Source organism: Phycodurus eques, chromosome 15 (genome assembly GCF_024500275.1).
Source record: "Phycodurus eques isolate BA_2022a chromosome 15, UOR_Pequ_1.1, whole genome shotgun sequence".
Taxonomy (NCBI): domain Eukaryota; kingdom Metazoa; phylum Chordata; class Actinopteri; order Syngnathiformes; family Syngnathidae; genus Phycodurus; species Phycodurus eques.
Genome location: NC_084539.1, coordinates 10,513,710 through 10,538,666, shown reverse-complemented (window position 1 = coordinate 10,538,666; position 24,957 = coordinate 10,513,710). Strand labels below are relative to the sequence as shown.

The following is a 24,957-nucleotide window of genomic DNA, read 5'->3' as shown; positions in this document are numbered from 1 at the left end:
CCGTTCTGCACTTACACCCCACTGTTACGTAACAGAGGGCTAATTTACAGATTGACCGCTCCCCTCCACTAAGTTTCTTTGCCTATGACAAGATCAACGTTTTGGAAATTTTTTGACTTGAGTTCGTTGTCACATTTCTGTGGGGCCAATTATGTATTACTCGTGCACTCACTGTAGTTGTCTCGCCATGCTGCACTATTTGCATATACTGGCCACTCATGCCAGAGTAGCATCTGCTCCATTTGCACACTGATTGAGGAGTATCTGTAACATTTGCACAACCAACATTGTCCCAGATGATCGCACTACTCGTCACTTTAAACCGCATACACTCCTTGAAGTCTCAGCGCCCTTTGCACAATGGTCATTGCACCGGACTATTGCAATATTAGTCGTTCGAACTGCTCTATGTGCTAGAGGACTCTGCATCTTTTTGCACAATTGTTTTTTGTCAATGTCTTTATGTCCCCAAAGTGTTCTGTAAATTGACTGTCTGTTGTACTGGAGCGGCTCCAACTACCGGAGACAAATTCCTTGTGTGTTTTGGAATTACTTAGCAAATAAAGATGATTCTGATTCTGATCAGGTAGGCTAGCTGAAGATCCAGAGACACTTTTCAAGTCTGTAACCTGTTGGTGGCGTGTCTATGTGCCACGTACACAAAGTCTAAGATATGAACATGCCCAGCCCATCAAAAATGAGCCGATTCCAGCAGGACAAGAAATGGGGTGTGTTTCGTTGGTATGATTCTTGATCCTCAGGGTGTTTTTGAGGAAAGCATTTCAGAGACATGTTACTAAAACACCTGGAAACGGTTTTAAATTGTAAAACCAATGAAAAATGTGTCTTCTTTAAAGAGTGAAAGAAGGTCATTTGTGAAATCACACTGCATTTGTGTCCAATGGACACATTTTGGGCAATGCACGGGTTGCACCTCTGTACAAGGTGGCTATGCAGAAGACTGCCATTTAATAAGCATAATAATAGGGTTTCCTTTTTTCTGAGGAAATGTAAGGACTTGTACAATAAACTTGGTCTGTGAAAAGTGGTTTCGGTGAAGGAATTTGCACTCAAGGCGCTTTAAATTCCAGTTGCACTAAACAAGAAATGTTAATCTGACCTGGAACTTTCCCCGGTTTTGCTCCTCCTTCACTTTGCCTCCAGTGAGGTAGAGCCAGGCACGACCACGCAACGACGGGGGGATCCCCTTCTGACAGCGATCTTTTACCTGTTTGCAACATAAAGAGTTACCGAGAAACACATTAAAAAAAAGACATGATTGTGGGAAAATGCAACCATAAAGTCTGGGTTTGAATTGTTGACCAGAGTTGCAGATGGGTTTGAATTCGACCATAGAGACTCCACTCATTTAAAGAGTGACCTGCAAATTATGTTCATGGCTCCAAGCCAGCGCTGCATTAACTCCGGTGTCCGTTTAGAAAAATGTGATGATTTGGCAGGCAGGCAGAGACCTTCTTGTGCTTTTTGGCCATCCACTTGTCCCAGCTGTTGAGCATCTCCAGCCATTTGGACTCCCGATGCCTCAGCACCTCCGTGGGGATTTCTTCAGCACTATGGAGAGAAAATAAAAATATACTACTTTCTTCTCAATTGTAACAGTGTTCTGTCACATATAAACAGGGATGGCTTTGACATTAGAAATGCCTGATCTCTTCCTTATTCTTCCATACAGGAAAAGCATCCACAGACAAAACAGCAAAGCAATGGTCATCATCAGCAGCCAAGTTTCCTAAAATCAGGAAGCTGTGGGAGAATCTTGCCCTAGTTCCCTTCACTTACGGTAACAATATTTCACTTCACGACAGTACCACAACATTTTGACACATTATGATGCCACCCAGTCACTGAAAACTGTGCATTTTGGCCTGGGTGGATGCAGATTTTAATCCAGCTCAGAGCTGCATTAAACCTCATTAGGTGTACCTAATGTGCCAGTGACCTATAGTGAGAGGCAGAACAATTAAATGCCCTTCCACTTGATGGCAGGAGGGCCAATTAACCTGTGTATCCAGGTATTGCCTGCCATTCATACAGAATAAATAATATACAGATAATATACACATATTTTCCACAAAGTAAATTGAGTGACCAATCCATCAATCAATCAATAATTTCAGACACAAAACAAGAGAATTACATTGGGAGACTTACTGGAGTCCCGTGTGCTCCTGGGCTCCTCCTGTAAAGCCGTATTTGTCCACCTCCTTCTCCTCGGACGTGTCAGTGCCATAATCCGAGCCAAGTGTGACTGCATCGGAGCCAAACGAACGAGTACTCCCGTTGCCTGTCAGCTTCTGCTCGCTACCCCGAAAGTCAAGCGCTCCATCGTCCCGGTCGCTTTTTGCCATTTAGCCAACATTTATCTTCGCAGAAAACCCGCCTCCGTAATAACTTCAACGCCTTGGCCTTATTTATTACTCGCGTTAGCCTCAACGAAGCTCAACAACTTTCACAGCTAACCAGGTACGGTTGCTAAGGGGATGCGTCTTAGCTTTTTGTTTTCAAGCCCCCCGATTTACAAGTCACACTGAGAGCTTAGCGTCATTATTCTTCCACGAAAATATTCATATTTAACGGAGCTCGCTAAAGTGAGTTCGTGCAGTATCGGAGCTAACGTGCTAGCATCACACACACCTGTCAGCTGAATGGTGTGAGCGTCGTAGCTAAATCTTTGCTACTGTCAGCAAGAATGCAGACTAGCAAATTTGTAGGTCGCATAAACATAATAGCTCTCTACCGCCCCCTATGTGGCTCAACGCCGTTCTTACAGCTTTACAAGCGCACTGACGCGATATAAACTGTAGCCCGTAAACTTTCGAAAACGACGAACGGAGAGGAGACAGTCGTTTTATTTTTACAACACGCAACCCAGAAAGAATTATAAACTTACGTACTCAAAAGTAAAATAATAACAATAATAATAATCGTTTGAGTTGCTCTTCGAGGGCCACTTTCGCTGGGACATTCACGACTGCTCCCCATGTACGGCGGATGTATTACAACAACAACCTAAAGTCACATGGCACAGGTAAATTGAGGTGGGCAAACTTGTTAAAATTTGTTTTAATAGGGTCACGTGGGCTAGGCCATTCATATTGAGTTCGCTGAGTTGGGGGAAAAGGTTAATTTGTCCGGAAAATAATTATGATAATAACTATTATTATTCACATTTTTTATTTCATAACTACCAGAGACAAATTCCTTGTGTTCTTCACATACTTGCCAAATAAAGATTATTTTGATTCTGATTAGTTATAATGAATTAATTATATTATAATTTTAATTAATTCATCAATTATGTATTTTAAAAAATGAAAACATTTGAATATATATGTATATTTTTTTAAATATTTCTATTTACAGTAAATTTAGTTAAATGATTTAATGAGAAAATAAACATAACAAAAATGAATAAATATAAATTAAAATAGAAAAAAAACTAACCAATTTTAGGAAAAAAAGCTAAAATCAACAAATATTACAGGATCCTTGATAATGCAAATGCTTGGTGTGCCGTATTAAAAAATGTTCCCACCCCTGAGTTAAATGCAGGGGTCTAGGGAAGTACTGGGTGTCCAGAGATTCTCTTTTACAATTGAACACATTTACTACAAAAGCAAACAATAGAAAACCTATTATTCCAAAAATGAGGAGTATTTTTTTTTTAAACTTTTTTTGTGTGTGCCTCATTTAATACACCTCTGTAGGGGCACCATGAGTTCCCACTCACAGTAGTTCCCAAACTGGAATTGCAGAGTAAATTGTAAAGCAACTTTGTCAACACCCTGTAGATTTGTGCCATCCAGTTTGAATTTCTGAGCTTGTTTTACTATTAAAACAACAACAACAACAAAAATCAATGTTTGTATTTTAAAAACCACCAAAATGTTCATCCATCCATCCATCCATTTTCTGAGCCGCTTCTCCTCAGTCGGGTTGCGGGCATGCTGGAGCCTATCCCAGCTGTCACCGGGCAGGAGGCGGGGTACACCCTGAACTGGTTGCCAGCCAATCGCAGGGCACATACAAACAGACAACCATTCGCACTCTCAGTCACACCTACGGGCAATTTAGAGTCTCCAATGAATGCATGTTTTGGGGATGTGGGAAGAAACCGGAGTGCCCAGAGAAAACCCACGCAGGTACGGGGAGAACATGCGAACTCCACACAGGGGGGACCGGGGAATGAACCCGGGTCCTCAGAACTGTGAGGCTGACGCCCTAACCAGTCGTCCACCGTGCCGCCCGAAAATGTTCAGTTAAAAAAAATGGACATTCAAAATTAAACATCTCCAAAAAAAATTAAACACCTAAAAAGAAATCCAATGTAAATTTGCTTTAGGTTCCACTATCAGTGTCACATGACCAATGAAGCCTAACGTGACTGGCTAGATGTAATAACAGATGTTGACCTCATAGTATTTTATGCCAACTGAATTAGAATTTCTTGAGATGTTGAATTAAAAAAAAAAAATCATATTTTGATGAGTTAGGATTTCAATCTAATTTTGTAAAGCTTCGGATTAAATTTTATCCAGTAATAATGAACCCAGTCAAATGCTTTTTTTTGGTATAAATACTATACATTTTTATTTAAATATTGTACATTTTCTGAAAACATATTTACATAAATTAGACCTGCATTGTTACACTGTGACAAATTTAAGACGTGGTGTTCTTTCACCCATACAAATATCGCTTGTTGGAAAAAGGACAATCATACCAGTCGTAGAGATGGCAGAAGCACCTTTGCGTTGAAGGGGAGAACACACACACACAGGGTCTTTTTTCCCCCTCTTGGGCGTTTGCAAACTGCACAAAACGACAAACACTGGACAACATGGACGAGACAAGCTTGCGAAAACAGGGAAGGCCTCATGACAGGTCTATCAATGTGTTAAGGCTGAAACTGTGCTCCCCTTTTCAGACACACGCTAAATTTCACAGCATCTCCGCCTTTGTCTGCATATACGTAACATATTTCCAGAACATATGCATTCTAAAGACACATGAACATACTACAACAGATTGACTGAAACCATGCAATAACAGTACAGTATGACACAGACATACAACAGTGATATTATTGGTCTCAACCAACACAATGTTGCTTACAGCAGGGCCTACAGAACAGAGCAAAGGTCCCTAATATGCATTCTATATGGCTTTCCTTCTTTGGCTTCACACGTTACAGAAAACCAATCATGTGAGAAAGAAATTCATCAAGTAATTTGACGCGAAAAGAAAAAAAAACACCTTCAGCGACACGTCTCACCATCACACGGTATTCGGAGCACACATTGTACAGTATTGCTGCATAATAGTGTTTACAACCACAAGGCGTACTGATAAATACACAAATAAAATGTGTCTTTGGTGCGCCCACTTTGAAACTGTCAAAACATTTAGGATCCCATGTAGTGTTGGCCAAACGGCAGCCTGAAATGAGCGGAACAGTAAGACATGTCTTGCGATTCATTTACACAAGGGGATTAAATTCAACGCACACCATACATTTTACAATCATTCAACGCACACCATACATTTTACAATCATGATGAACGCACACAACCATACACTTTACAATCATGGTGAACATGTATGTGTAATTCAGCTCATATACACACATTACACAAGCAGCAAAATGGACATAACGGAAGAAAAACCAACACGCTCAAACATTTGCTCCACCTTTGTCATCACACACACAAACATTTCCTCAGATAGTACCCTTGTCGTTCACTTAAACAAATAAACGTCTTGGCCTAAATAACCTTAGGAAAACAAATCGAGGATAGTCCCACAAGGTGGCAGTGTAATAAGCATGTGTTGCCAAATTACGAGTTTTAATAACTTTTATTCCAAAATTTTTTTTTATCAATAATGTACATGCGTTTTTGCTGGATAGCAATGAATTTTAAACAAGAAATCAGCATATGCCATACAAGATGGTAATATTTAAATCAAGTCGGTCAGTCAGCTTAACAGTTGTGTGGTTTTGGGTTTGAATATTCACATGGGCCTTCCTGTATGTTGTTTGCATGTTCTCCCCCCGATTGCGTGTTTTTTTTGTCTGGGTACTTCAGCTTCCTCCCACATGCATGTTAGGTTAATTGAACTCTAATTGTCCATACGCTGCTTTTCTACATGTACTATGCGCTTGACTGGTGACCAAACCATGGTGTACCCCGCCACCAGTCGCCTAAAGTCAACTGGGATAGGCTGCAGCTCACCACTGACCTTCAGGACAAGGGCTGTACAACAGCAATTCCTAGCCACTTGTGCAGTAGCACATTAGTGTCACGAGCGAGAACATCAGGTGTGCTGTGAAAAACAATTCAGAATTCGCATAATCCGTCAAAAATGATAATTGACAAATAATGCGCCTTTCATTCATTTACCGAACCGCTTATCCTCACTAGGGTTACGGGCGTGCTGAGACCTATCCCAGCTATCTTCGGGCGAGTGGTGGGATACACCCTGAACTGGTCGCCAACCAAACGCAGCAAATAATGTACCTTTGTTCATCTATCTATACCAGCAACATAAAATGACAGTACAATTAAAAGTTCTTCCACTAGATGCCAGAACGTACAATAAACCACCTGTGTATCCACTTATTGCCATTCAAGTCATGTCCTCCTGTCTGAGTATCTGCTTTGTGTTCAACGAAGCAGGCCCAGACTTCACACTGGGTAAGGACATTTGTGAGTAAATTTTGATGATTATTTCATTGTACTTTATGTGACTTTGATGTTTGGTGGGATGCGGTTGAGATTTGCTTAATGTTAAATATGTGCTTTGCCTCAATAGAAGTTGGGAAACAATGTAGAAAATGGCTGGATAATATCTATAAAAAGACTTTTAAAAATGCGTGTGTAAAAGTATCCATCCATTTTAAAAAATGCATGTGGAAAAGTAACTGCCTCCACGCCAATAATTGCCTGGAAATCTGAGCAGTTCATCAAGTAAATCACTATAAGAGGAAATGCAGCACACATCTGAACAGACACTTTCAAACATCACCATTTAAAAAAGAAAATATACATCTCTTTATCATCACACCTGACCTATGGTTGCAATCGTGAGCATTACCAGATGCTGTAATGTTTTTCTGTAAACATCAAACATAACACACATTCTAACTCACACACTTAAGGTACTCCCTTATCCTATCACACTATCTCAGAAAATGTTTGTCTCAGCAAATGGAAGTGTGTGGATTGACCAAACATATCTCAACACATCACTCACGACAGTAATCATAAAAAACCCAAAACCAAAAGTAAAGACGACAGTCCCAAAACAAAACTATTTACAACTGCAAACAGGCACATCTTTCCCCCGGTCCCAAACCTAAAGAACCTATGCATGTTGACTCCATTTAGTTCCCTCTAAGGGCTGAGCAAGTTAGCTCATCCTTCATTCACATTCCCAAAGCCAACTCCTAAACATTGGACTCAAACGGAGCTAGATAAACAAATTCTTCAAGCTCACCTGTTGATTCTTTCACCCGAAGAGCCCCCAAAGCATTGCTTACTCCTCTCACTATATCTGTTGTGATACAATGATGTGTAATTTAGATGCCTAATGTGCTGCGCTTCTCCTGTGTTAATGATCAACATTGATCTATCCTAGCTGCCTGCTTCCCCTTTGATGCTCGACACAATAGAGGAAGAAACAAAAACAAAATGGACATGGGTGGACGAGTGGGCGTCGTGTCCAGTGGGCCACAGGGCGGAGGAAGAGTCAGACGGACGGAAGGGGATGAGTGAGCCCTGCAAAGGAGCGCACACGCACTCCTCCACACACACATAGGAGCACACACTTCCTAGTCTGTATATTCAGCTACAATGGACAGCAGCACCGTGATGTCGTCAGGCTTTCCTCCTGTAGAACAGACGATAGAAATGTGAGGTGAGCAGCCAAGTCAAGTTTCAAACGCTTGTGAGGGTGCTGTGGTCATGTGACAGTAACAGTGGCCAACCGGAGACAAGTCCCAACTCTCACATGCTTTGAGCTGCATTGGCATTATTAAAGGGGGAAATATATCCATACATATTATGGAAAACTGACTTTTTATTTGCTTTTATACAAATACAGTAATCCTGTAATCACAGTTCACTCTTCACAAACTCACCAATTCGCGTTTTTTGTGCTCTTTCTGAAACGTCCTAAAATGGCACAAAATGGCAGCTAATTCTAAACTCTAAATAGATACATATTACAGAAATTGGTGTCAATTAAGTTTTCTATGTCAAATTGTCAGGAAGGATGTAAGTTCAGCCTGCGTTGTTAGTGGAAGTTAGGGCTACAAACGAATCTGTGGTGGCTCAGTGGTGGATTTATGGCTGACATCATTCTGAAATACTGCGCATAGTTTCTGTGCATCGATGTATGTTTATTTAAAAAATATATATATTTTTGTATATATTTTTTAATTAACTTAACATTATTTTTGGTCTTACAGAAATTGACACATAAAATTTGTGTTTCTGGTGTCTAAGGGACACGCTTACCTCTTACATTCAGGCCGTTGTCACATGCAAACTGTGCAAATGGTGACATATAGTTGGGATCATAGGCGAGGTTGTGCGCTTGCTTTGCTATACTCTGTGCAGTCTGTAGGATGCTGTCATAGTTTGTGGTCTGTAAAGGATGATCCACAATTAAATAGGTTAAAATCCAATATGTACTTAATGTTGTTTGCTGATGTAAGAAGAAGTCACACTTTGAGTTTTTTGAGCTCATGGAGTATCATGTAGTCTGGCATGTTGTCAAAGAGACCATCCGTGGCGGTGAGGATGATGTCACCAAGCTGCACGTCAAAGGAGGAGCTGTCAGCAGCTTCTGGACTGAAAGGGGGGGGAAGAGGATGGTGAGTTCAGAGACAAGTGAAACTGGAGCTTTTCTACTTCATCATTAAGAAGAGTTGCTTGGACATGTAGTTTGTTAAATGAAACTGTTGACATGGTAGTAGTCTGGCCTCGCCAGAGAGTCTTGCTGGTATCACGGCGACAGATTTATTAACAGAAGCCTTTAAAGAGCTTCTTCATGAGGCGGTTATTTTTAAATCAATGCTGCACATGGTCAAGCACCCGTGACACATTGCGTTTGTGGTGTAAAATAGTTCATCATTATCATCAGTAATGCATTTGAAAGTGAAAAGGTTGTATACTTGTGAATTTCTACATTGTCACTTGAGAGACATGGTCTGAAATGCATCACTTTGACTTGCATAACCAGAGTTAAAAGAACAACTCACTGAATTCTATAAATAACCCGGTGCAGTCAAAATTATTTCTAACATATGGCTGTGTCTGGTCCAGAGGTCACTATAAAAACCATATTGAGCTGAAAATGTAAGAGTGGAAAATGCAGATTAATGGAGTCTATGCACGCAGTGTTTTTAGTAAGGAGGCATGGTAACTTCCGGTCACCAGGCACATGCATAATAACAATATGAGAAACGTTTTGAACCCAAAACTGAGTTGGCACCAGTGTTGCCACAGTTACCTTAAAAAAGTAACTTAGTTACCTTACTGATTGAGTTTAAAAGTAACTTAGTTACTTTACTGATTACTTGAGCTTAAAAGTAACTTAGTTACTTTACTGATCAATTGATTTCAAAAGTAACTAAGTTAGAAAAAAGTAACTTAGTTACTTTCGGGAGGTGCCAAGTGACAGCAACACCACTTATCCACAGTACAAAAAAGCATTATCATAACTGTACCCATTACTGGGTAACACAAGTTACAGTATCACGTCATCAACATGAAGTAATAATTTCAATATCAGTGTAGTTGAAGCCACATTAAATCAGCAACTTAGTGCAGACTTGACATGCCAACACAATATAGTAAGTAACTAAATGTAAACAAGCACACCATTCTCAGTACACTGCCGATTGTGGTCCATGAGAACAACTGCGTGTGTGCGTGTACGTAAACGTGAAAGTGAGTGACTGACACACCATTGCTCCCACCACAGTAATTTTGATGCGAAGAGTGAGAAAACGTTTTTTCTTACTACGTGACGTCAGCCGTGCAGCGCGTTTATATGAGGGGCCGTTAAGAGACATTATTCAGGATTAGCTCTCACACTTACTATTCAAATGCTTTCACACACAAACTACTGAAAGGCTCTCATAAGGACTACTCAAACACTCTCATACGCACAATTCTTTCTCTCATTGACACTACTCAAATGCTCTCATTGACACTACTCAAATGATCTTACAACACAGGCGTCTATTGTAACTATATATATATATATATATATATATATATGTGTGTGTGTGTGTGTGTGTGTGTGTGTGTGTGTGGATATGGCTCCTAGGTCCGTGAAAAGTGCAAGTGATTATGCTATTAGCAAGCCCTGGAAAGTGCTCCAGTTTCAGTGTCTGTGTGGGCTGGACGAGATAATTCTATTCCATTAATTTTAACGAGGAAAAAATGCTTCCTTTTGGTCACAAACAGAGAATTAAGTTCACGAACAGAGGTTCCACTGCATCCTCAAAGTTCGATGGGTGGACGTCAAGGCCCAAGGGCTCCGTATCTCATAAAATACATGAATGATAAGAGTTTTGTGAATGCAAATTTTGACCACACCCAAAAGGACGTACCAGAAGCCATTTTGTAGAGCACATTGCGCTACACAGACAATAAGGTAGGTACCCACAAACATGGTTTTGAGATTACAATTGGCACACAATGAACTAGTTTGCACAGCAGCATACAAATATTGTTCACAAAGCAGAAGAAGGCACCCTCAATTACTGCTGTACTTATGGGTTTTCATTTGATAGTTTTATATTTATGGCCTAGAAGCCATATATTTATGGCCTAGAAGCATTTTTCATACAAATATTTAATGCAATTATGACTTTACTACTGTGTTGGTGTAGTGATAGACTACAGTGCGATCCGACAAATTGTGATTCCCCCAGGAATAAAACTGTTGTAATCAGAAGACCCACTGTAATAAATAAATATCTTACAAATTCATCAAGTTTACATTTGTTCATACTCAGCGTGAAGTCAGACAGCAGATGCTCTGCACAACAAAAGCTGAGGCATACTCCTTTAATAGTGAGTCACAGGCACCAACCTGTCACTGAGCACTACCCCTTCGGCCCCTGGCGGAGCGATGGACAGCTGGAAGGGCGTGTTGAAGTAGTGCTGCTGTTCGTCTGAACGGTGTACCACCTCACCTCCGCGCACCACAAGGAAGCCCGAGTCACCGAGGTTACACGCGTGGAGTTGGTGACTCCGTCGGTCCAGCACCACGATGCAGGCGGTGCTGCTCCCTTAAAAAAACAGAACAAAACAGGAATGTGGTGTTACAGCATAAACTTTCCTAGGACCTTGGAGTATTCAGTCATTATTTTTGCTGGTAACAATATATATCATAATGTGATATGATGAAAACCTCTAGCGTAAAACAAAACACTGCCGTTCATATCGTTTGCCCTCACTGCTACTCAGGCAACCCTGCACTTCCTTTTCCTCCGCTTAGTAATAATAGAAGCCCAATGGTCCTCCGGCAGCCTAGCTTGGCGAAGCGCTGGGTGCCCGAGCCGTGGAGAGCCGCGACGTGCCTTCTGAAATACATGCGCAATGTGCCCTACAATGGACTACGTGAAACACAACAATGTACCGTATATGCATGGTGTTGCTTTTGGGAAAAAAAAATGTGTCTCTTTTTTAAGGCTAATACTCGCTGTTTACTCTTGCAAGGCTATGAATACACGACTGTCAAATTTATTAGGATCTCACAGGGTTATATGCAAAGAGCGGATTTAGCTCTTAAAGAGACTCAATCTGGTGCAAAGTGGCACACGGCAATATATTAATATGCATTTGTGAAAGTGTCATAAGTTTGAAGGGCATTTCACGTAAACTGTGCAACTCCCATGATTTTTATTATGCCGTTTCTTTTTACCGGTATGCGCTTTTGTCTGAACCGTTATAAAAAAATAAAAAATTATAAGGCTTGATTTTACAATAAATTCCTAAATCTTTAAATCATCAATAACTTGTTGAAAACAGGACTCAAATTGGTTGTTTCAGCATGGGAAATATTTACCCATGTAAAAAACTAAGGCGCCATAAGAAAATAGACAACTTAGATTAGACACATATATTGTTATCAGGATACACATTATCGACATGGGGATATAAAATTTTGTCCAAATCGCACAGCTCTACTGATGGGTGACTGCAGCATTGGGAGGCAAAACTCAGAGCAGCATTCAGCTGCAGAGTCCAAGTATAGATCATCTTTGCAATAAATACAAACATCCATCCATCCATTTTCGAAACTGTTTATCTTCACTAGGGTCGCGGACGTGCTGACGTCTATCCCAGCTGACTTTGGGTGAGAGGCCGGGTACACCCTGAACTGGTCGCCGGCCAATCGCAGGGCACATATAAACAAACAACCAGTCACACTCAGATTCACACCTACGGACAATTTAGAGTTTTCAATTAACCTACCATGCATGTTTGTGGAATGTGGGGGGAGACCGGAGTACACGGAGAAAACCCATGCAGGCACGGGGCGCACATGCAAATTCCACACAGGAACGCCGGATTTGAACCCGGGACCTTAGAACTGTTAGGCGGATGAGCTAACCAGTTGGGCGCTGTGCCGCCTAAATACAAACACAAAATGGATTATCTGGCATACGGTGACAAGTGTGAGAGGTCTGCTACGCTGTCTGTGGCAGACGGACACCACGTCTCTGAAGACGTGACCTGGGTGTCGTGTTTGCCCCCCACTTCAGTGTCACTTACATTCTTCATCTCCTGGAGCTCTGCGGCCAAGAGATAGTCTCATTTTACTGACCGTCCTAAGGTTTTCTATAGGAAAATACATGCCTGGCCAAGTTGACTGTTAAATAGGATACAGATCCATTTATATATTGCTGTCACCAAAATTTCAGATTTGTATTAATTTAACTGTAGTTCTGCATTACAATTAATACAATATACATCTTTGAATAAGGCCATTAATCGCAGTCTGACATCTGCTGCAGCTATGTTATTTAGAAGATGCCCAGTTCACTCTGCAGATCAATGCCCCCCTATACGATATGAGGAAATATGGTTGGTATTTCTAGATGGTTTTACAAGAAATATGTATTCATGTGTGTGTGTGTGTGTGTGAGTGTGCACGCGCATGCATATGGGATTGTGACTGTGGGGCTCACCAAGAAGGGGAACTTTGTTCTGCAGGAGCTCATAGTAGCCAGACGTCAGGATGCCCACCGGGTTGCTGGGAGTGAAACGGCCCTCCTTCACCAGCCGCTCGCACGTTCTCATCAACGTGGCGGAGAACTGAGACGGGTCGACGCCGTAGTCCCGCCAGCCCCCGACGCCATCTGCTACGCCTGTTAAAACAAAGAGGAAGTTCAGTTTCCATTTGGCACACCTATCATAAAAAAATACATGAACTTGATGCTGAGTATAATACAATAATACACCAAAATATTACTTGACTAATTGAGTTATAATTGAGTTACATAAATGGTCATACCGTATTTTTGCCTTGTATTTTAGAATACGTAGGTTACGACTTTTGACAAGTCAGGGGTCGCCACACGAGTCACTCTTGCATGATTTGTTCGATAATGTTTTCACACCTGATGCCCTTCACGATGCAACCTACCCACTTTTAGATCCATGTTTGGGACTGGCAGTTCCTGGGTATTGGGGCCACTGGCCGAGAATCAAATCCACAGGAAAGGCAGCAGCATGTACCACTGTACTACCAATACCATTGTACCATAATATAAGCTATAAGAAAAAGTAAACAAAGAATGAAAAAAATGCACCTAAATAATCCTCAGAGAAAGCGCGTAAACATGAGGAGACCACTTGTGAGAGACCTGCCTCAATTGGAGCCAGGAAAGCCCCTGGTCAAGTCACAATGAAACAGCAGATCTACACATGACAAAGGCAGATGTGCAATCACCATGAGGTTAAGCCTGAAAAAAATGACTGATGCAAACCATTCACATTTTTTGCAATTCTACCTCTCTTTCATGTTTTGATCCCCCTTTCATGTCCAGGAAAGTCTGTTAAATTGCAACCAAGTTGGGGAATTAACTTTATGCATTTCAACTACCAAAATAATTCTAGGATTTTATTCAGATTACCCTATGTTTGAGAAAATAAGAAAGCTATTGATGATTTCTACGTTTTTTCTTGTTTTGTTTCCCCCTCATCAGTACATATTTAATGTGCTCGGTTTAAAGGGAAGTTTGCAAGCAGCCCTAAAGTGTTTATTGTGCCATACATTTCAAACAAAACCTTAAATGACCACAAATGAGGCCCTCGAAGGTTACAAGAAATGTCTTTTTAAAAGAACGGTTTCGCTTATTTAAACACGTCTGTGGACAAAAGACTTTGAGCCAAGCTAAGCGGGGCTAACTTCCCCGTTAGCAAAATGGCTGCCTCCATGCTCGACCATTCTTGACCTTGTTGTTTTATGTCAGAGGGCGTCTAAATTATTTTTATTTCAACACCAATATTCTTTAAATGTGCTTTCATGGACCCCCGACTCGATTTGGTCTAATATCTTGCACCGCTTTGACGTCGGAACGTATCTAGGTGAAAGGTCGTTTGGTTTACAGCGTAGAAACTGCACCACAAGAACATTACAGTTCAATTATGCCGTTGCGGGTGGCTTTTTGCACGGTGAATGTGTCCTACTAAAACGAACAAATGTTGTAAAGGGATAGCTAGGGGCGAATGTTAAGGTCGTGTGAGCGGGTGGGGGGGCGGGGGGCTTTTGTGTTTTCATCGTGAGGTCAGTCCACGTGCAGGTGTGGACTGACCACTGAAGGTCAAGCGGGTACAACGGGAGCCCGCAAGCCGGTTCAGCGTGTCCGCGAACGGGAATGCGCTTACCCAAAACGTCGGCGCTCTTGTTCCTTGCGATGAAGCAGGCGTCGTCCCCGTAGCACATCCCTTTCTTGAGGATCCCCTTCCGAAAGTCCTTGCCGAAGCCATAGCTCGCCGTGACGAGGCTGTAGTCGCGCCCGTCCGTCTGCGAGAGTCCACCGAGGACAGCCCTGGCTACCAGTCTGCCATAAGACAGTACGGATAACATCCCCACCCCAGCGAGAAGCCGAGGCGGCTCCCCGGCCTCGGTTTAAGCACTCACGCGGTTCTCTGTCTCTTCTTCGGATTGGGGCGTTTTTATCCACCCATTCGCGCCAGACAGCTCCGTTTATGGGATTGACTAAACCTCACCCCTTACGTTTGCTCAAAACTCACAATAAACACCACGGCGTTGGCTCTTTATGGCTGGTTTCATGTGCGCTGTTCCTCCACTGGGCACTCTCCTCTCCGACATCTTTCCACGATGTACCGCGAGGACGTAAAGGACGAGTATCTGGCAGTTTACCGTCGTGACGTCACGGCCGTGGCGACATCAGCCAATGAAGGAGTCGCTAGCAGTTCTGCCCAGCTTTGTCCAGGGAAACCGCGCATGCGTAACTGATGTGCTTGTTTTGTAAACTGGGCGTGACACGCCAAAATATAATATCTTATTTACAAGACCACCTTGCAAAATTTTCAAGTTGTATTAAATAAAGAATCCCATTAGAGCAATAAAACGCACAAATACCACAACCAAGCAAAATTGTGTTAAATCGTCACAGACTTTTTCCGGCCTAAATTCCCGTGCCCGTTCTGAGGTGTAGTAAAACGAGTGCACCGCAGCCCAAGCCCCAACCCTCACAGCGCAGCACATAACGGAGCAAAAGGAGAACACACGGACGACAACAACGCCTTTTCTCCAAATTTAACGACGACTAACCGCATTTAACCGTCATCCCTCGGTAGGACATTATTAAGGTACACTCAGTAATAATGTTATATAGATCCGAGAGGAGAAGTCGACTAAGTCAATTCCGTTATTCGTGTTATTTTTATTCTAGTGGTTAGTTGCTATTGAGCATATTGCCTGTTGCGAATGTCTTTTCAACGAAAACAGATCTTTAAGCTCACAGCTGTAAATGTAGACGCGGGTTTATCATTTTTTTGTGAAGCACGTTGATGAGAGTACAATGGATGACGTTTGCTTCGATACTAGCAGGTTAAAGTCGATCCCTGCTGGGTGTTCAATTAGAGAACAAGAATAGGATGTGATTCTTCAATCGTTGCCCATCATTTTTGTTGCTGTTTGAGTTTTATTCAATTAGATTCAATGAAATCGTTTTTGTTTTTAGGACCATGATGAAGAGATGGCGCGAGGCGGCGTTTCTGTCTTTCCTCATCATAATTCTGCTAAACATGGAATCCACATGGGCCAGAAGAGGAGGCGGAAGCAGCAGCAGCGGCCGGAGATCTTCCACCTCTTTGAGTAACCGGGGCTCGCAATCCAAACCGTCCAACTCAAATCCAGGAAGCACTTCCAATCGGAACACCAATCCGTACCCTTCGGGTGGAAGTTACCCCGGAGCGGGAAACAGAAACCCGGCGAGTTATCCGGGAGGCGGAAGTTACCCTAATCAGAATCCCAGTCGAACCAATCCTGGCAGATATCCAGCCGGTGGTGGTTATCCGAACCAGAACCCTGCGGGTCGTAATCCAGCCGCTGGTGGATACCCCAACCAGAACCCCGCTGGCGGTTACCCAGCCGGTGGTGGTTATCCGAACCAGAACCCTGCGGGCCGTAATCCAGCCGCTGGTGGATACCCCAACCGGAACCCCGCTGGCGGTTACCCAGCCGGTGGTGGTTATCCCAACCAGAACCCTGCGGGCCGTAACCCAGCCGCTGGTGGATACCCCAACCAGAACCCCGCTGGCGGTTACCCAGCCGGTGGTGGTTATCCGAACCAGAACCCTGCGGGCCGTAATCCAGCTGCTGGTGGATACCCCAACCAGAATCCAGGCAGAGGTGGTACCAACCAAGGATACCCTAATCAGTACCCGGCTGCCGGAGGGGGTTACCCAAACAGGGGTGGCTACCCGGCTGGAGGGAGCTACCCAGCCGGGGGGAGCTACCCAGCTGGAGGGGGCTATCCTAACAGGGGTGGCTACCCAAACCAGTATCCAGCTGCAGGTGGTTATCCGGGGCGAGGCGGATCGTTCGGCTACCCCCAAGGGAACCCGAATAATAGGATTCTGAGTCCCCACATTGGTGGGGGTGCTTACGGATACGGCGGTCACGGAATGGGAGGGTCCCCCTTTTCCCGTTCGGTGCAGAGTATGGGTTACAAACCCAAATCTACAGGGTTTGCCAAGAAGGCCATCCTGGCGGCGGGCGTGGGCGCCGTGGCCGGGATGGCGGTGGGATACGGACTGGGGCGCTTTCCCCGACCGCACTTTTCGTTCCGTAACCCCGAGGAAGAGTACTACTACAACAACTACATGTACCGCCGCTACGGCTCGCGCTCCACCGATGAGAAGGACTTCGGCCGCGATTACGTCTACAAGCCGCCTCCGAGAGCCGAGACCTACGACGCCTTCATGGCCCGATGTATGAACAGAACCGACCTTCTCAAGGAGCGGAAGAACAACTCCTCTGGGGGCATCCAAGAGGACGATGACGACACGGTGAGCATCGAGGAGATCGGCTACCCGTCCCTGGTGGAGCAGATGAAGGCACGCCGCTGCGTGGAGAATTACATGGTCTACTCCGAGCGCTTCCTGGAGGAACGCAAGCCCGAGCATCAGGTCCAGATTGGTCGCAGTGGGCCGCCGAGCTTTGGCGAGGCACAGCTTTTCCTGTCGCTCTCCATGTTACTGTCCAGCGTGCTCCTGCTCCAGTAAGAACAATTGGGCCCTCTATTATCGCTGCACGTGTTCATACAGTAATGCTGATCCAATGTAACCTATATCGTCAGCAACCTTCTTGAATTTTGCACCTTCTGGCTCATATTTAGTTAATCCCTATATACACTACTCACTAAATGTTATGGATCGTCGTCTTTCGGGTGACATGGATGAATTTAACATGCACGCTAACATTTACAGGTGAACTTCATTTGACCTTCTCTAAACTTTTGTCCAACTGTTCAATATTTCAGTACTTTTTACACAACTTTCTGTTCTCTAACAAGCAGCTGAAGGGCAAAATTCACAAGTGTTTTTATCCATGGATGAACAATAGATTGTTCAATTTGAATTGGTATTGAAGCAGTCCTCTTCATCGTGCCGTTCACATTTTGACATTGTGAGGCCTAACAATTGATCAAGTGTATCTCAAGTGTATCTCGCCAAGAGATACGAGATACAGAGACACTGGAGGAGTCACAGAAAAACAGAAAAGTGGACAGACATCCTTGGAAATTTTCAGAGATAGACAAAAACCTGTTGTGTATTTTGCCGTTCAGCTCCTTCTTATTGAATAGCAAGTTGTGCAAAAACTACTGAAATGGTCAAATAAAATTCACCTGAAGAGGTTGTTATGCATTTTAAGTTAATTCTGAAATTTCGCCCAATATGCAAAACCTTTTTTTGAATAGTGTATATAGTATATACTACATATATAGTATACAGTATATAGCAGCATAAAACTAACACCAGGGTGATGGAGTCGTGTGCATCTTCATGAGAAAGCATTAAAACCTTTAGAAGTGCTGTTCGTCTAACAAGCACTCATTTTGATTTGCACTCCACGTTGTTGAGCACTGAATACATATTCTATTTTTTTTATTTGAGCTTAATATACTAGTTCATTATGACATTCTAGATCCTATGACAGTGCAATCAGGTTTGTTTCATCAGTTGAGCGCAAACAGGTTTTGCATGATATTGTGTAAATAGAGCGCCTGTTTTTCGTGCAATGATGCATATGTTTTTCCATGTGTTATTTGGTGCATAATATACAAAGGAGTATCAGGAACACACTGGGGAGAAAAGACTAAAATTCCAAGGAGAAAAGTCGCAAGATTGAATTTGTAATATACAGTAAGGAATGAAGTTTGCAACAGTATAAGGGCAAAAGTTGTCATGTTACAAGGATGAATTTGGAATGTTATGAGAAAAAGGGATTCATGGTACTACAATAAAGTCATAATACTATGAGAAAAATGTCAATGTTATGAGAAACAAGTCAAAATGTTATGACAGTAAAGTTTTTACATAAGAAAAAGTAGGAATCTTGTACTTGCTACTGTAGTTTCGGTTACATGGGCCAGCCCGACTGATTCCGAAGACCCCAGATTAGATTGAGATGGCAACACATAAAGGGATGAAAACTGTTTGGCCCAAAGAAATCTTTCATCATCCAGAGAAACGTGTCGTTGTATTGTAATTTCCAGTGGAAGTTAATTTCCTACACGCAAACATCTCCATTCTGGTAGGTTGTTCGAAGTTTTTGCTCATCACTGCCTCCACAACAACAGTCATTTGACGTACAGTACGAGTACAGTACGAGTTCATGAATGATGAAATGGAAAACTGAGATAATGTTTCTATTTAGCTGACATTTGTCATTTCACTTGCATTGGTTCTGTTCCGTTGCAATGTTGTTAATTACACATAGCCGCTTTTATTCCGTTTCCGTTCCTCTAAAGTACTTTTAACATGTGTTTTGACTAATGCATACTATAAACAGACTGACAGAGACCATTGTCATACAATTTAAAGGTATTTTTCATCTCTGTTCTGCACTTTTAATATTTGAACGGTTTGTTAGTTCCCACTAATGATTTTTTGTCCAGTAACTTGTGAAATGAACCTTAAAAGTGGATCATTTTCATTTTTATAATGTATTTTTAACTTCCATTAATTCACAAACCATTTAGTTTTTTCAGTTAAATTCAAATTGAAGTTGGGTTTGATATTTTCCCCAAGTATTTTGTATTTCACATATGGATAATTGGGACTTTCTGAAACTGCTACATGAACTCAAAATTTGCGTCAATATTTGTTTTTTTTTTTCTCCAGCAAGTGATACTACTGCTATGATGTGCTATAATTTTCTGTGAATGTGTACGTGATCAATAAAAGTCTGTCAAAAATCCCAATTTCTTTCTCAATCGAATGAATTTAAAGAATGACAAGTGCTTAAAGTTAGCTTCTTTGTTCATCTACCTATGCCCGTGACGCAATTAAATTCTCATCCACTATACGGCAGAAGGCACAACTCACCTGTTTCCGCCTGTTGCCATTGGCTCAACAAAAGAACAGCTTTGTGTTCAAAAGACCCAGACAAACTAAGTAGATTGTGAGTAAATTGTGAGAAGCTCCTCATTATTTCAGAACATATACTTTTTGTAACATTTGGATGGTGTCGTGCCATTTGATTTTTCTACTGTAAAATATGTTACTTTTGTCAGTAAAGGTTGGATGAAACTGCTCTAATAAATCTCAATCACGGTACATATACAGTATGTTCCTTGCCATATGAAGAGTTTATGTAATGGAATTAAGGTTCCTCTCTTACAACATGAAGCAAAGGGAAATATCATATGCAGACATTTATTCTAGTTTCATTTTCACAAGAGATGGAGGTCAAAGTGTGCTCATGCAGAGCCCAGTGAGAAAGGTGAGCGTGTGTCCCAGCGTGAGGAAGAGGTTGCTCACGTGAGCAGGCGCCGCCGCCGCCTTCAGAAAAGCCCTCCACCTCGACCGGTTGGAAAACGTTTGGCCTTGGCCGTAGTAGCGCTCAGCTGAGGCCGCCTTTTGGCCAGCGTGACCCCTGGAGCCGTGCTTGGGCCTCCCGAGGATGCCCGGCCCGTAGCCGGTGCCCGTACCCCCCAGCATCCCGGCCGCCGCTGCCCCCGCCCACTTCAGGTCCTGCTTGGGGAGGCCGTGACCCTTCGAGGTGGGTGCCTTGTTGCTCTTGCTGCCTTTTTGTGCACCACTGCCACGCTTACTATATGTGTACTGCGCACCTGGACACAGCACGACTATGAGCAACAACAAAAGCCACAGTGACACAAGCTTCTGCAGGCCTGTCATGGCTTTCTGGAGGTCCTGCACACACACATAGATCAAGACGTTGATTATTTTCTATACACCTATACTGCCTTTGTTATAGCTGATGATGATTTGTCTGATCTGTCAGTGGAGAAGAAGTAAGATGAGGAACTTTAATCTAAAGCGAACAAAGGCTCAAATGAACACTGTTTATGTAATAAATGTGCATAAATACAGTAGCAACACACTGTATAACTATTACTGTAGCACGTAACACTTGAAAAACTGCATCAAGCAAAGCCAATAGTAAATACTACACAAGATACTGAATATTATTGTTTTAACAATGCTGAAATGATGAGATTTCATTATTCTTCAGTCTCTCTTAGAATAAAAACTGAAAAGGAATTGGCTATTCTTGTGTAAGTGATTAGTAGTACTGTACTAGTTTGGTAAAAATAAATAAAAAGTAAACAGTTAAAAAAAAATCCCCAAAATTTCTTCTGAAGGCCCATGTGGCAAGTATGTAGTCGTATTATTTTGATTCATTCAATAAAAATCAAAGCATCAAAATTAAATGGAAAACAAACATGTGGCATGTACAGTCTCTAGTATAGTCATAATTTGGTCGAATGAATGAACAACACTAATAAATAAATAAATAAATGAACACGAAAAATACAAATAGAATAAAAATGACTTATTGGGCCTTTAAGGCAAGGATGGTGTAGTTTGATTAAAAAAGTTAAAAATGAAAATAAAATACAATACAAAAAAAATGGGTAAAATAATAAAATACAAATCCATCCATCCATTTTCTGAGCCGCTTCTCCTCACTCGGGTCGCGGGTGTGCTGGAGCCTATCCCAGCTATCATCGGGCAGGAGGCGGGGTACACCCCGAATTGGTTGCTAGCCAATCGCAGGGCACATATAAACAGACAACCATTCGCTCTCACAGTCACACCTACGGGCAATTTAGAGTCTCCAATTCATGCATGTTTTTGGGATGTGGGAGGAAACCGGCGTGCCCGCAGAAAACCCACGCAGGTACGGGGAGAACATGCAAACTCCACACAGGCGGGGCCGGGGATTGAACTCCCCTCCTCAGAACTGTGAGGCCGACGCTCTAACCAGTCGCCCACCGTGCCGCCCTAAAATACAAATACAAAGTAAAAAAAAATGAAAATACATAAATATGAAAAAAAAATAAAAATGGCTACCTTATTCTGACATGGCAAGTATTTAAAGTAGTAGTTTGTTAAGTACGTCGTAGTTTGAGAAATTTTTTTTTAAATGAGAAATAAAAATATAAGAAATGGCCTTTTTAGGCTTATGTGGCAAGTATTTAGTAGTGGTACTTTCGTAAAATCAAAAATAAAAGCAAAGATGCATAAATTAAATAAATTAAAATAAAGAAGTCAAATTGTAAAAATATTGCATCTTGAAACTAAAATGCCAAGTATTGTGTAGTAGTAGTTTGGTAAAATAATAACATAAAATAAGTAATAAGATAATAATAATAATAATAATAATAACGGTTTATAGCCTGATGTGGTAAGTACAGTATTTCCTTGTAGTTTTATAAAAAAAATATACATTAAAATATATAAATAATAATTTTTTTTTTATTCCTTCTTTAGATTTATGCAGCAATTATTTACCCAAAGATGAAAAAAAGAACTAAAAAGTAAACACAATAACAGTGTAGTTACTTTGTCAACAACCTGTGAAAAGTAGCAATTTTTTCTCCCCAAAAAATAAGAAACAGAAAAGAACAATAGTGTGTTTACCTTTCTGTGGGGTCCCACACTGATGATGTGATGCTGATGGGGCGATCCATTGGATCCAGAAGGTTGTGTTTTCATAATTAATTCTATACCAACATGAGCTAAGCCCCTCCCCCCACGACAAGCCGGACGTTCCTATTGGTCAAAGGTGAAGAATACAGTACAGGTTGAATGATTTTTGCTGACCTCCCACACAGTCATGCACCATTATTCAGCACATATGCAGACAGAGGATAGGGCAACGCCAGTGTTTGTTTGTGGTCAACAACATGGAACTCTACTGACATGTGGCATATTTTTAGCAGTCAGGTTAGCTCTTAATCACACATTATGATTCTGATGTATGTTCAACGTATGATAGAGTAAATGCCCTTGAACCCTGCTTCCTTGTGCAGGGGCATTACATATTGACATCGCAGGATCCAATAAGTTTAATGGGAATGGGACTCTAATATGTAGTCTATATTGTATAAAGTGTCATTTCTTCCCTGTATCAGTTTTCTTTATCACTTGTTCTCATTGGAGTGATGGGTGAGCTTGAGCCTATGCCAGCTGACTTTGGAAGAGAGGTTGGGTACACCCTGAACTGGAATACGCAGAGAAACATGTAAACTCCACAAGGTATGGCTCTGAGCCAAGAGCCGAGCCCAGAACTTCACAACAATGAGGCAGACGTGGTAACCACTAGATTAATGTGCTATCAAAATGAGGCGTGTTATATAAAATGGCTTTGATTCATAAATGTTCAATATTTTGGTACACTTCTCAAAGTTGAAAGTCGAGAACTTTTTTGTTTATTTGAACTCCAAACCTCAGAAATATGAGGCAGTCGTGCTAACCACTAGATCACAGTGAAAGTGAGGGTAATTCAAGTTGAATTCAAAATGTATTTGTAAAAATGTGCTTTTTCATAAAAGACTGTTTACAACCAATTACAAATTACAAGTTGACTACTTTTCATGTGAACTCTTACAGTCGGTACAGAAAGTATTCAGACCCCCTTAAAATGTTCACTCTTTGTCATATTGCAGCCATTTGCTAAAATCATTTAAGTTCATTTTTTTCCCCTCATTATTGTACACACAGCACCCCATAGTGACAGAAAAAAAAACGGAATTGGTGAAATGTTTGCAGATTTATTAAAAAAGAAAAACTGAAATATCACACAAGTCACTGATGGTGTAGTGGTACACTCTCCTGACTTTGGTGTGGGCAGCGTGGGTTCAGTTCCCACTCAGTGACGGTGTGAGTGCGAATGGTTGTCCGTGTCTATATGTGCCCTGCGACTGACTGGCGACCAGTTCAGGGTGTAGTCCGCCTTTCGCCCGAAGATAGCTGGGATAGGCGCCAGCGCCCCGCGACCCTAACCAGGATAAGCGGTGTTGAAAATGGATGGATGGATGGATGAAATATCACACAGCCATAAGTATTCAGACCCTTTGCTGTGACACTCATATATTTAACTCAGGTGCTGTCCATTTCTTCTGATCATCCTTGAGATAGATCTACACCCTCATTGGAGTCCAGCTGTGTTTGATTATACTGATTGGACTTGATTAGGAAAGCCACACACCTGTCTATATAAGACCTTACAGCTCATAGTGCATGTCAGAGCGAATGAGAATCATGTGGTCAAAGAACCCTTCCTAGAGCTGGCCGTCCGGCCAAACTGAGCAATTGGGGGAGAAGAGCCTTGGTGAGAGAGGTAAAGAAGAACGCAAAGTTCACTGTGGCTCAGCTCCAGAGATGCAGTCCGGAGATGGGAGAAAGTTCTAGAAAGTCAACCATCACTGCAGCCCTCCACCAGTCGGGGGATTTTATGGCAGAGTGGCCCGACGGAAGCCTCTCCTCAATGCAAGACACATGAAAGCCTGCATGGAGTTTGCTTAAAAAAAAAAAAAAAAAAAAACACCTGAAAGACTCCAAGATGGTGAGAAATAAGATTCTCTGGCCTGATGAGACCAAGATAGAACTTTTTGGCCTTAATTCTAAGAGGTATGTGTGGAGTAAACCAGGCACTGCTCATCATCTGCCCAATTCAGCCCCAACAGTGAAGCATGGTTGTGGCAGCATCATGCTGTGTGGGTGTTTTTCAGATGCATGGACAGGACGACAGGTCGCAATTGAAGGAAAGATGATGCGGTCAAGTACAGGGATATCCGGGACGAAAACCTTCTCCAGAGTGCTCAGGACCTCAGACTGGGCTGAAGGGTCACCTTGCAACAAGACAATGCCCCTTAGCACACAGCTAAAATAACTCTGTGAC

General features: G+C 42.2%; 3 protein-coding genes across 3 annotated transcripts in view; 1 reads left to right on the top strand and 2 right to left on the bottom strand.

The window, feature by feature from the left end:
* Positions 1-2,703, bottom strand: part of LOC133413625 (TBC1 domain family member 10A-like) — a 29,557-nt gene extending 26,854 nt beyond the window's left edge. The window contains 3 exon segments of the mRNA XM_061698235.1: positions 1,121-1,228; positions 1,473-1,572; positions 2,173-2,703. Of these exon segments, the coding sequence (XP_061554219.1) occupies positions 1,121-1,228; positions 1,473-1,572; positions 2,173-2,369 (405 nt within the window). The 5' untranslated portion in view covers positions 2,370-2,703.
* A 4,331-nt stretch (positions 2,704-7,034) lies between these two features.
* LOC133413632 (protein phosphatase PTC7 homolog) lies at positions 7,035-15,416 on the bottom strand. The gene is made up of 6 exons (XM_061698245.1): positions 14,937-15,416; positions 13,235-13,414; positions 11,131-11,329; positions 8,753-8,876; positions 8,541-8,670; positions 7,035-7,911 (listed from the first exon to the last, which is right to left on the bottom strand). Exons 1-6 carry the CDS (start codon positions 15,136-15,138, stop codon positions 7,853-7,855), a joined length of 894 nt encoding a protein of 297 aa, XP_061554229.1. The 5' UTR covers positions 15,139-15,416; the 3' UTR covers positions 7,035-7,852.
* Positions 15,417-15,752: 336 nt separating this feature from the next.
* On the top strand, positions 15,753-20,004 carry prnpb (prion protein b). Its single transcript, XM_061698234.1, has 2 exons — positions 15,753-15,887; positions 16,262-20,004. The coding sequence occupies exon 2, from the start codon at positions 16,266-16,268 to the stop codon at positions 17,805-17,807; it is 1,542 nt and encodes a 513-aa protein (XP_061554218.1). The 5' UTR covers positions 15,753-15,887; positions 16,262-16,265; the 3' UTR covers positions 17,808-20,004.
* Positions 20,005-24,957: the final 4,953 nt, after the last annotated feature.